The 13,507-nt window shown below is 39.7% G+C and overlaps 1 protein-coding gene across 1 annotated transcript; it reads left to right on the top strand.

Moving 5' to 3' along the window:
- Positions 1–3,657: 3,657 nt before the first annotated feature.
- On the top strand, positions 3,658–6,929 carry LOC119733849. The gene is made up of 2 exons (XM_038207216.1): positions 3,658–4,067; positions 6,320–6,929. Exons 1-2 carry the CDS (start codon positions 3,658–3,660, stop codon positions 6,927–6,929), a joined length of 1,020 nt encoding a protein of 339 aa, XP_038063144.1.
- Positions 6,930–13,507: the final 6,578 nt, after the last annotated feature.

Genomic DNA, 13,507 nt, shown 5'->3' with positions numbered 1-13,507 from the left:
TAGATTGCCATGTTATCCATTCTGCCACGATTGGATGAGTTTGGATCATGCATCAATAGATTCAACAACATGCTTCATATCCTGTGCAAGCAGAAGGGGATCAAGTTCATTGATGTTAATGAAGAGTTCCCTGAACATCATGAAGAACTATGGAGCTATTATGGCTTACATATGAGTGACACGCATGGAGCGCCACGTTTGATCGACCTTCTTACGGGGGCACTTGGAAAGATGTTAACTCTTCCACATCATAGTCGGAATAATAACTTGTCTCCGAAAGCACCGAAGATCTCAGAATCTCGAACAGGTTAACATTATAAAACGTTTTCTGTGAAAATGGAAAAGGAAGAAGGAAACTTGTTGTTTCTGAAATTTGAAAGTATACATGTTGTGCGATGGAGTTTCTAAAATCATTGACATATACATTTTCATTGTTATTCGCATATGTACCGAACAGTAGGTTATCATTGGGTCTGTTCCAATTTGAGCTGTTGCATGAAATTGGAAACAATCGTGTGGATTACAAAGTGAATGCATTCCTAGAAAGTTGTCTTACGTAGTTCAATAATAATTGGGGAGGCATTCACAGAAAGGAAATATATAAATGTTTAACATCTCTTATAGTGATAACACCAGATATATTATAACCTATGGTTCTAACATACATTATATACATCAAAACCAATGTCGTGTATATCATTTATGATTGTTATATGTATACTTTCTAAACATTGAAATAAGTAACATTGTAATAATTATTTGCAATATTGTAATTAATGGAAATAAATAAATTACTAAAAAAAAAAAAAAAACAGTACTGAGTTTTAAAAAAGCAAAAAAACAACAACAAAAAAACAACAACAACTCTTATAATGAATAGTTGTTCTTCTTTGTTTATATAAGGCATGTTCCTTGAATTGTGGTGCAATAAATAATAATGAAATTGACACACTCCGATTTTCAAAAGTGCACGTTGTAGAAGTGTTTTGTATTGTGAAATGTGCTGAAAGACACCTAATTTTATATTTACTAAAACGTTGTTCTTCAAGTCCCTCCACTTAAACTGGAACTTTCAAAAACGAGTCCTGAACGTCAGCATTTTTGACGGAATTAAGTCCCTCGGGCCAGGGAAGGAATTTATCAGTTAACTGTTTTCCAATCATCATGGTGTTAACGGTAAAGGTTTTTTTGTTTAATATGTCGATGTAGCAGACGATGTCTTCTAATAGTTTACAAACGAAAAAGAAACTTGAAATGTTTAATATTCTACGGAATTATCGTTATAAATTAAATCAGTTGCGAACGTCATGGAATTCCGTCACACTGTCAACAAAATTTAACACGTGAAATTTGAGACAAAATAAAGAATCACACGAAGTTGGCTATTTTGTGTCAGAAACCTTATATTACACAGATTTATTCGATATCTCAATAACCATGTTACTTACTTATCATTTCACGCAAACAATTCTTCAAATTCGTGTTGCGAGAAAATATATTTGTCCGTCAACAAGACGCTGACGTTCGATAAAACTTAGCTGCCGTGCACGTGATGAACCTTGACCCGACCCATAATACTAAGCGACTTTCCTTTTCATACATCGCTGATGCATCACGCACGGTAAGTTCCAAACTTCCACAAACTTTCGTATATTACGATAGATCAGCTTGAATAAAATTTGTCAAATATCTGACGTACGATAAACATGACGATCGAGAACAGATAAACTCTGGCAAGACAATTCCAGAATGCTCTGGAGACAAAAAAATAGGGCTTAAAAACACGGCGCGGCGTGAGCGGCCATACTTGGAAACGTTATACGCGCGCGCGATCAGGTAAAGAAAGTTACAAACGTCAGTATATTGACGGATTGTTTTGCGTACGTCATTTTTTGACAGAATTGTAAAATATGACGCGAACGTCAGTCACGTTTTGACGGATAGTAATATCGAGCGTCATTTTGACGGAAAAAATCAAAATGCCATCTCTGGGTTTCTTTAAACCAAGGGAGAGGTTTAGTGTGTTTGTTTTAAGAGTAAAAAAATTGGATTTTGATCAAATTTCAAGATACATTTCAGCTCTTGAACGGCATTTACTTCGTAAACCATTTGTTTTAGGGGAAATAATTTACCCCAAACTTTATCTAAAAAAATCAGAGTTTTAAGTGCAGTTTTAGGCGTACGTTATCGGAACTGTATTATTATTATTTGGGTACGCCTAGAGGTTTATGAATATTCCTCAATGGATGCATCTGAAACTGACTTACATTTTTGTCAACTAAATTTTGTAGCTTGAATATATAATTATGTACCAGGTTGTAATTGGAAAGTGTCCGGAAATCGGGCAAAAATGCGTCTGTATATACGGCGAAACGAATTTTACAGCTTTTAATTGGGTGTGCCATGGTGTTTGAAAGTTAGAAAATAATGCCAAAATAAAACGCTTTTAACAAAAGTCTCATTTGCACGCATTCATTATGAATTGTTATTATATATTTGGGTTTTTTTCATTGTTCACGCTCGTCTTTTTTTTTTAGGTCCATCTCCATCTACCACAGCTGCACCCCACCTTTCACAGCCTCACTTCATTCAAAAGCTGCACTGCACTAACACCATCCTAATCCCATATCCAAAATCATCTGCTTACTAACCACCCGTAATACTTACCCTCATCTTCAAAAATGAGCAAGGCAACATACTATCGAAACAAACTGAAACATAACAATCCCCCAAAATATGAGGAATACCTTCAATCGCAAGCAAAGGCTGCCAAGCAACGTATGGACAAATTTAAAGAAGATTTAGCGAAACGAAAACCGTCTGAAGCTGTGCTCGAACAACTAAAACGAAAACGCGAACAAGGGCGAGCGAGGCAAAAAAAAGTAAATGGAGAAGAAATAAAATTATCAAAACAAGAATCCACCTAAAGTGAAAATAAATTTCAGGAAACCACGTGACACGGAAAGAACACCAGCCCCAACAAGAGCGCCAACAACAGAAACAAGAGCGGCCACAGCAGCAAAACAAGCCTACTGGCGAGAGAGAAAACAAGCAGAGAGAGAAAGCTCAAAGAAAGGCCGCAAAAACTAAGAAGAATCAAGGAAAAGGATAGAAACCGGAAAAGACAAAAACGAGCAGAGTTTCTGAGAAAAGAACAAGAACGGCAACAGAAACAGAACACTGAACGTCAAGGCTACCAGTCACTCAAAACTCTCAGAAATCACACAACAAAGGCGCGAAAGGCTCTCCCCTAATCACCTGAAAAATTTGCATCAGTTGTCTGCGGACTAGTCAAAAATTCATCACCGCGAAAAAAGAAGACAGCTGCCCACCGAATGTTTCAAAAAGAGTATCCCGACTCGAGAGTGAGCTACTCCAAGTTCACCTTCTTACGACCCAAGAATGTTCGTCTGCTGTCAAAGGTTCACCACGAAGTGTGTACTTGCGTTTATTGCATGAACATTAAGTACAAGCTGATGGTTGTTAACAGAGTCATCAACACAACAAAGTCAACAAGGAGTCCTGAAGATAGCTGATGAGTACGAGTTTGTCAACAAGTTGTTGTGTCCGGTTTCAGATTCTCAGAGATTTCAAAATGAGGAGTGCGTGTTTGGTACTTGTGACAAATGTGGCAATTTGGGTGACACCATACGAAAGATGTACGAGCCCGTCACCAAAGAAGCAAGGGGAACGTGGAATTGGCTCCATTGTGAAAGAGTGGAGGTCATAGAAGGAAAACCACGCCGTGTGCTTAAAACCAAGCAAGGGTCGATGGGCAACGTTCTCGAGGAACTAATAAACGATGCTGAGAGGCCTGTTCAAGGTGTTTCGTTTGTAAAGCACATTGTCACGGCAAGATGGCAGCACCGGCAGTACTCGAACTTGAAAGAACACCTCCCTGAAAATTGGGCGATGATGGTTATGGACTTTGGGCAAAACAGGAAGGTATTCTACCAGGATGATATCAAGGCTGCATACTACGGACAGATGCAGATAACGATGCACCCATTCGTTATGTATTATCGCCAAAATGGCACTCTCGTTCGGGACTCTATGGTAGCAGACCAGTAAATAAACTTCCATAGACCCCAATGGTAAATGCTCCCATTTCAAAAATTCGGGAAAAATACTCACAACTCTCCAAGGTGTTCGAGACACACATCAAATTAAAGCTTATGTCATCATCTTTTATTTTATTTTCAATTTTTTGGGGGTCAACTGATGACTTTTAGGAGAAATTTCCATCTGAAGATGATCACCCCTGAAAATAGGACATCGCCATTTTGAAAAACGATGCCTACACTCCATTGCAAAATAGAGCGCTTTTAGGGTCCAAAGTACATCAAAATTACGCAGAACTGCAAGCTCCCAGTCCTGTGCACGGTTTCCACCCATATTTTTTACAAACCCTCAAGTTCATGGCCCACAGCATGCTCAAATACCGAGGATTTTGAGGGCATGCAAATCGTGATTTGGCCGGCGCAGGCAATTTCGGACCGATTTACTGGTCTGCACCCTATTAGGAAGCGAGGTTTGGAAAAATTTCCCCAAACCACTTGTACGGCACGAGGAAGGATGGATGACTCATATTTCATCAAAAAATTGCGAGGAAAAAAAATCTCTGACTGCGATTTCTGGCCTGAAAACAAGCCCTCTGTTTGCAGCTACCTTACTGTAGGGCGCCCCCAACGGGCGTTAATTGAGTTTTTGTTCCTTCCAACCCCAAATTACCCCCCACCCCTCCTTGTTCGCTCGAAATTGCTGTGATCGAAGGACGGTCCATCGGCCCTCTTCAGATTTTGGGCGCATTTGTTGCTGAACCGCCATTGGTGACCCCTTTTGAAACGCTGTCCCTCCCCCCCCCGGTTCCGCCCCCTTGAAAAAAAAACACTCCGCAAACATTTGACAACAAGCGATGGAAGGCGCCATTTTGAAACTATAGGTAGCAGACCAGTAAATAAACTTCCATAGACCCCAATGGCAAATGCTCCCACTTCAAAAATTCGGGAAAAATACTCACAATTCTCCAAGGTGTTCGAGACACACATCAAATTAAAGCTTATTTCATCATCTTTTATTTTCTTTTCAATTTTCGGGGGGTCAACTGATGACTTGTAGGAGAAATTTCCATCTGAAGATGATCACCCCTGAAAATAGTCCTGAAGCCCATCGCCATTTTGAAAAACGATGCCTACACTCCATTGCAAAATAGAGCGCTTTTAGGGTCCAAATTACATCAAAATTACGCAGAACTGCAAGCTCCCAGTCCTGTGCACGGTTTCCACCCATATTTTTTACAAACCCTCAAGTTCATGGCCCACAGCATGCTCAAATACCGAAGATTTTGAGGGCATGCAAATCGTGATTTGGCCGGCGCAGGCAATTTCGGACCGATTTACTGGTCTGCACCCTATTAGGAAGCGAGGTTTGGAAAAATTTCCCCAAACCACTTGTACGGCACGAGGAAGGATGGATGACTCATATTTCATCAAAAAATTGCGAGGAAAAAAAATCTCTGACTGCGATTTCTGGCCTGAAAACAAGCCCTCTGTTTGCGGCTACCTTACTGTAGGGCGCCCCCAACGGGCGTTAATTGAGTTTTTGTTCCTTCCAACCCCAAATTACCCCCCACCCCTCCTTGTTCGCTCGAAATTGCTGTGATCGAAGGACGGTCCATCGGCCCTCTTCAGATTTTGGGCGCATTTGTTGCTGAACCGCCATTGGTGACCCCTTTTGAAACGCTGTCCCCCCCCCGGTTCCGCCCCCTTGAAAAAAAAACACTCCGCAAACATTTGACAACAAGCGATGGAAGGCGCCATTTTGAAACTATAGGTAGCAGACCAGTAAATAAACTTCCATAGACCCCAATGGTAAATGCTCCCACTTCAAAAATTCGGGAAAAATACTCACGATTCTCCAAGGTGTTCGAGACACACATCAAATTAAAGCTTATTTCATCATCTTTTATTTTCTTTTCAATTTTCGGGGGGTCAACTGATGACTTGTAGGAGAAATTTCCATCTGAAGATGATCACCCCTGAAAATAGTCCTGAAGCCCATCGCCATTTTGAAAAACGATGCCTACACTCCATTGCAAAATAGAGCGCTTTTAGGGTCCAAATTACATCAAAATTACGCAGAACTGCAAGCTCCCAGTCCTGTGCACGGTTTCCACCCATATTTTTTACAAACCCTCAAGTTCATGGCCCACAGCATGCTCAAATACCGAAGATTTTGAGGGCATGCAAATCGTGATTTGGCCGGCGCAGGCAATTTCGGACTGATTTACTGGTCTGCACCCCTATGATCTTTCTCTCAGACGATATCACGCAGTTGAACACTACCTGAACATTGCCTCGCAACACCTCGCAAGCAACATGCAACAAGTAGACAAAGAAGTGCTATGGAGTGACGGGTGCCAAAGTCAAAATAAAGGGAAAGGTACTTTTGCCGATCTAAGCTTGTCGTCAGATGCCAGAGAACGCAACTACTTTGGATCCGAACATGGAAAGGGAGAGGGCGATGGAGAAATTGGGGTGGTAAATCGAGCAGTTGATCAAGCTATTTTGGGGCACAAAGTTGTGATTAATTCAGCTAAGGATATGTGGGGGTGGTGTTGTGCAAATTTGGCCAGTGATTCGATGTATTCAAAACGGTCCTTTGTGTACGTGGCAAAGGATGAAATTAGCAGAGAGAGACCCGAAACCGAAGTCACCACACTCAAGGGATCTCGTGGATACCATCAGATTCAGGTTGCTGCCCCCTATAAGCTCAAGGTGCGCCGAGTGTCCTGCTTTTGCTTCCCGTGCCTTCTCAACAACAACGAAATGTGTACGAACGCGACTTACACTGGAGGCAAGCTCGAGATAAAGCAGTTGAGCCTTAAAGCAATCAGAAATGTACACGCGAGGAACAGAAAAGGTGAGTGAGCTTTTATTTTTTATTACTTTAAACATGTTTTCCCCGTGACATATTTCTTTTCTTTATTACCCTTGTACTTCTCTTCTTTATTAATTTCAGTTTATTAATAATGTTGTTACAGGAGTGTCGAAAGCAGCGACTGAGCTAAATGACGCGTCCGTAGGATCAGAGCCGGAGAGTGTAAATGAACCGCAATCGGCTCCAATTCGCCAGTCTTCTCGGAGTGCCTCTCCTGTACCCCCGCCTTCGGGTAATACTTGCCTTCGTTTTGAGTCCCTCCTGCAATGTTTTTGTATTCCTCTTTTAAATTTTAATCAGGCGACTTACCTTGTTATTGTTTACATCAGATCCAGCCTCCATTCGACCGAATGCCATACATTGTGGTCACTTTGTTGCAGTTAAATTACACGGGAAGCGAGGTACATCTGACTGGTACTTAGCGAAGGTAGGCCATAGTAAGCATTTCAAAAATACACAAACATGTATGACAATACTTTTAAGCGCATTATATTTATCGAGATGACCCTTACATCAGAGGATCGCAATCGTTGTATTAATACGTTTAATGTTTCAAATCAACTGTGAGTTTGGTCGAGCATCGATAAACAGTCAAATGAATCTAGCGTGTTCAATAACAGTGACATAGAAAGCCCCTTAGTTGTAGTGGTATATGCTTAGGCCATATAAAACGAAATGCCGTTATTCAGTGAATATTAAGTGAATTTATAAATTGACACTTCGATAAATTGTTACTTCAATTGTTAAATGTTTGAATGTTGCGCAATATTCTTAAAATCCGGTTCATTGTGAACGTGAACGGAAGCGAAATTGTCGCCTCCAATGTCCATGGTTACGTGATCGCATGAAGTACAAACCGGACTTTGCAGTTTGTTGCTATTAAAATTATTGTTGATTATTGTTGTTTAATTATTGTTGCTGTTACTTCAAACAGCAGAATTATTGTGATGGTCTGCTCCCTTTCAAGCATTTCAATTATCATGATAAGTCTTGTTCATACTTCATGCAAACGTGAGTGCCAAGTGAACTTTGCGGTAATTTAATTGCTTGTTGGATGACTTTCTAAAGTTGAAATGTGTTCAAATTTACATTTTCGCAAATCTTAACAATTTCTTTACTCGATTTGCTTTGTATTTTTGAAGAACATGGCAGGTGACTAGGTAATCTGCAAGTATTCTTTTCATTTGCGAAAATCTCCACCATGGTAGGGGTGTTGAAGCATAGGAAAATATCACGCAATTTCTGCATTTGATAAATAATTCCAAATTTAGTGGATTTGATATTGATAAAATTATTCTTGCTTAGTTCGTGAAGATGCCGTACAATGTGACCCACCACTGCTGCCAGTTCGCCAACCTGCAGAATTAGTGTGATGACCTGACCCGCTTCCCACTGCAAAACATGATGTATTATTTCACGATATGTTATGTCCATACTTCACGCAAACGGGAATGCCCAGCCAGCCAGTGAAGTTTTACGGCAGATTGAATCGCGGCGAATGACGGATTTGCTCGTGTTTGAATTACGTTTCATTTGCGCAAGTTTCCATTATGACGTCTTCACGGTTAGCTCGCATTCGTATGCGTTTGCGTGAAGTATCAACAACCCTTTTAATTGCATAATTACCCTTATACACCCCAATCAAATCCACTGGACGTTTCCCACCAGGTTCCAACCATCTCACGGGTAATGCGTTGTCGTCAAAGTTGCTTGATAGAAATAGCTTGACGTTTGCGAGCCGCGCTTGCTAATATTTAGAGACGAGTGCACAGGATTGCAGATAGAGATTTTTCTTCCCGAGTTTTCCAAACTTTTTACCTCCGTTAATACAGCTGAGTGAGCTGACTACACAATTTAATATGATCACTTTGCGCCTAAAACTAATTGTTCACCCGCAAAGAACGACGTGACAGCAATTCTCGAACGTCATGCTAATTCCGTCAACTAAAAACTTATGTGGTTAGTTCAGCCGTTGATCCTCCGATCGTCAATTTTTCTTCTTCACAAAAACTATGCAAAAAGCACGTGACTTACAGGGTACCAGTCGATAACAAAAATCTACAGTATTCGATGCCCGGGACCAATTCTGGGTTGGGGTGTGCGTGTCATTATCAATTTCTGTGGGGTGCAGGTGGAACTGTCGTAAAACCTGACTGTATGAACTCTTGAATTGTACTTCGTGACGTTCATTATTCTGTTTTCTGCAATTAACATCGTTCGGAATATGTAACATCCTTTTGTCAAGCCGACTGTGCGTCAAAATGAAAACGATTCTCGAACGTCATTCAAAGTCCGTCCAAATTATCGAACGTCGTCAAAATTCCGTCAATTCTGACGTTCATAACTACGATGTTTCAGAATATGAATCTTTTTAATAGAGCATGCTAAATGGATTCTTTTACACAAATGCAATGTACGTTGGCCGATAAACATGTAAGGTGAATCGTTTTCGTATTGTGCCAATATTAAATGAAAACAAGGCAGTATTTGTCTTGATTTTCTGTCAAAATTATGTGTTTCTTTGTCGAACTGAATTTTTGCATGGGTCTTGTTTTGTGTGATTTCATTAATTTTATATGAAAGTCTACTTATGGGCACGTGATTAAAAAAAAAACATTTTTGTCTCTAAGCCCTTACCTTGACAACTTTTACATAAAGATACAAACTGCCTTGATTTTAACTGGTAATTACTATACTTACCAAAACGATAATAAAAAGCGAACTTCTGCCTAAACTATCCCTACATGTGCATTTTTATGAACTTCAAGATGTATGTCATGATGTCGGTTGTTTTGAAACATCTGAAATTAATTTTTGAAAAATGCAATGTCAGGTTGTTAAATGCTCTATATTTTGAAGAACCTGCCATAAATACGCATGTAGGGCAACCTAAAGTTCGAAAACCTACACTTGTTGTCGTGACTCCCGAGAGAGGTGATTATTGCTCCCCGAAGACAACCAGTCGAGCATCACACCGAGCACTGCCATTGGACAGATCCAAGCAGGAATACTCCAGGATATGCAGGGCGTATTTGCAGTAAGATAACGATTGCTTTATTAAAATCGAACTACGTATTTGTTGCATATTCACAGACCTTCAAGTTTGAATATACATGTATGATTTGTAAGTACATATTCAAGCACTTCATGACTCATGGGGTGGAAAATGTAATTCTTCTGATTTTCGTTACATGTTTTTTAAGTGACACACGTCTCCACAATTATATACTCCAACTACATGTAGTAGAACAACGCACATGCCTTTTGGTGAGAGGAGGATGTGCATCTTCGATATCTGTACAGGAAATTGCAAAGGACACAAATGGGACTTCAATTTCCTAATTTGAACTGAACATAGGCCTATTGCTATTGTAATAGCCTATTTGAAGTATGATAGAGACAAAATGTCTTTTGTATAAACATTTTTTACCCAATTCAAAGACCGCCCTGTTATTGGGTCGGTCGTACCTGAAGTAGGATACACTGTTTAAATGATGCTGGGTCTGCTCACAATGCGTGAAGGAGCTACCCAGTGAGAAACGGAGAGGAAATCAGTTCAAAATCCAGTCCCCCAAATGACACAATGGTGGTATAAAGAATGCGATTATAATCCTTTAAAATAAGAAAAGTTGAATTTCATGGCTTTTCAGTAGCATTACTTCCTATTTCCATATTCCCTTTTCTTTCCTTTTTTTTCAGAAACAAGCCACTGATGACGGGTCCCGATGCCTCTCGGCTGGGGACCGGGACCTATGCCTTACCGTACTCTTAAGCAACTATGTATGTGCGTAAGGTAAGCCTACAGAAGGACAAACGCTTCGATCTCATGATCACCCATGTTACTGTGATGATGCATGAGATAAAATATCAGGAAAAAGATAATAAAGAAACTGAATACTGTAAGAGATTCTGCACAAATAGTTTAATTGTTCAGGCCCGTACGGTAGGGGTGGGGGTTGTGCTTTGGAAGAACCCCAAACACTTGGTCATGAGTTCTGCGCAGAATTTTAAAACTAAACTAGAGTTTCGCGTTTGTTGAGTTACAAACGCAGAGTGGTCGGGCGGACAGCCTTTTCATTATACACTGCCCAGTCAAGTTAGGAATATATGTTTATGTAGAAAAAAAGGATCACGAAATTAAATCCATTCAAGTACAATCAATGTTTCAAAAAGGTATCTTTAATGGTGTGATAAATTTCAGTAAACATTCTATGTGCACGAAAAGTTATTTCTGGTTTGATGACGTCATCAGTCAAAAATGGTTAGTGAATACTGATAAAGTTTGGAGAGGATAATTTTTCATTGTTAAAATAATGTATGAAAATATGGGAAATATAATTGTTTGTATTAATAACACCTAACTTCCGGTTTAATGACGTATTGATAACACCTAACTTCCGGTTTGATGACGTCACAGCATTAGAGATCCAAAGGTGAACATTGTAATGGAAATCATTATTTGGACTTCGAAGATATGACAGGGATCAAATGATAGAATTAAATTAAAACTATGATCTTTTTCAAATTCTCCTTAAAGTAACTTCCGGTCTGATAACGTCATGAATTTGAAACCTTGCCAAGTTATCTGTGGTTAATCAGAGAATGTCACGGGGGCGATTTGGTAAAATTTGGACGGATGGTTTTACAATTAAAGAAGGGAAACTCTATTTTATGTGCCGATAGGGGGCGCCCTTTTGGATGATGACGTCATCACACTGTTTTTGCGTCTTGCATTCCTCACTTAACACTTTCATAATATATATGTCCGTAGTAAAATGCTTCTGCGTTTGAGTTATATTCAGTTTTTATTGCACTTCCGGTAAAACCGGAAGTAAAGGTCAAGCGGTTTTGCGTCCGGAACACGAAATGTTTCTCACGGCATAGTCTACATACAACCTTACGAAAAAACGAACACGATACTCTATTCAGTTAAAAAGATATAACGCAAACTATTTTGTCAAAATTTGCCCTTAAATCGCTTGTAATTTGATACCCGATGACGTCATGATGACGTAACAAAATTTATAACATCTTCGTAACATGGTACAAGTTCACACAAGGCTTTGTGATCATACCGTGAACCGCTCGGAAGAAATGCTGCTTTGTTTTGATGTCAGGCTAACGTCTTCATTTTAAATTCACCTAACTTTGACCTTCCGGTAGACCCGGAAGTAAAGGTCAAGCGAGTTCACGTACAGAACAAAAACTGTTAAGCGATTAATGGTCTTTCTGATTACAGAATACAAACATCATTGATTGTTTAGTTCAAGAGTTATAGGTGAAAGTAATTGGTCACTTTTTCAGATAAAATCACTTGTAATTTGACACCTGATGACGTAATCATGACGTCAGAGTAATATGCACCACTTCGGATGAGGGTCGATATATATTGAAAGTTACAAGTTCATACCATATACCGTTTAAGAGAAAATCCGCGGAGAAGTATTGTCCGGAAAAAAAAGAAAGAAAGAAAGAAAGATTAATCGGAACAAATCCAAAGAGTGGTCGGGTTGTGCCCGACCACTCAAAAACTAAATAAATGAATTAATAAATATTGTGTCGTAGTCCCATCCCCCAGGCCCGTAGGAAGCTAACATTTATTGGTCAGGCTCATCTCAGGGCAGGGAGCTCAGTTGATGCGAGCGCGTAGCGCGATGCCCTAACGGCGTGGGGTTGGGCCCCGAAAAATTTTGGATTCCAAACGCTCTGTGGTGCGATCTGAGGCAATTTCTGACCACTTTATCCTTTTTTTTTTTAGCTATCATCATTTAAACATCATTTTCAATTTTTATTTTTTTTTGGGCGTGAGAAATCCCTTGTCGGCGTTAAAGCATGAGAATAACCTGAAATGTGTGAGTCTTACGCTCAATGTGTTAGAGTTGGCAGGCCTGCAGAGGCGGATCCAGGATTTGACCCAATCCCTCCCAAATGTAACCAAAAGCCACTCCCCCAACACTATGCATGTATACAGGGAATTTTATTCTTCGTAATTTGTACAAGACACATTTTGGAGCACTGCACAACTGCAAGTATTAACCAGTATATGTCACTTGATGAACTTTGCATAAATCGTCAAAATTTAGCCTATCGTAGTGAAAAGTTTTGGACATTTTGCTCATCGCAAAACTTATTTTGGATCTATAGATCTCTGTAGTGCAATCTGAGGCATTTCCTGGCCACTTTCCCCTGACTTTTTGAATGAAATGTATTCGTGTTTTAGTGGTGGGTCATCAAAGATGATAAATTACATCACAAGCATCACATCAAAACTGTAGCTTGACTCTCTTTCTAGATTTGTGCTCTTTAGCTTGATCCATGATTGTGTTTACAGGGAAAGGGCGTAAGCATACATGTCGCCATGCACTACATGTTAAGTTAAATGGAATTTAACCATGAATTTTAGTTTTCCTCAGACTTGTACTTGTGTTTTCTTAAAAAGAAGTGGTTTTCTAGCTGAGAAAGTAGCAAGGAAGAACCGGTATTGAGCAAGCAAAATTCAGGGAATAATCCGTTGATACTAATATCTTGTTGGAAAATTCCAAAATCATTTCAAGAAAGTTGCCGCCGT

Source organism: Patiria miniata, unplaced genomic scaffold (assembly GCF_015706575.1).
Source record: "Patiria miniata isolate m_02_andy unplaced genomic scaffold, ASM1570657v1 HiC_scaffold_26, whole genome shotgun sequence".
NCBI lineage: Eukaryota > Metazoa > Echinodermata > Asteroidea > Valvatida > Asterinidae > Patiria > Patiria miniata.
Note: the sequence above shows the minus strand (reverse complement) of the source record. Positions and strands in the feature narration are given on the sequence as shown.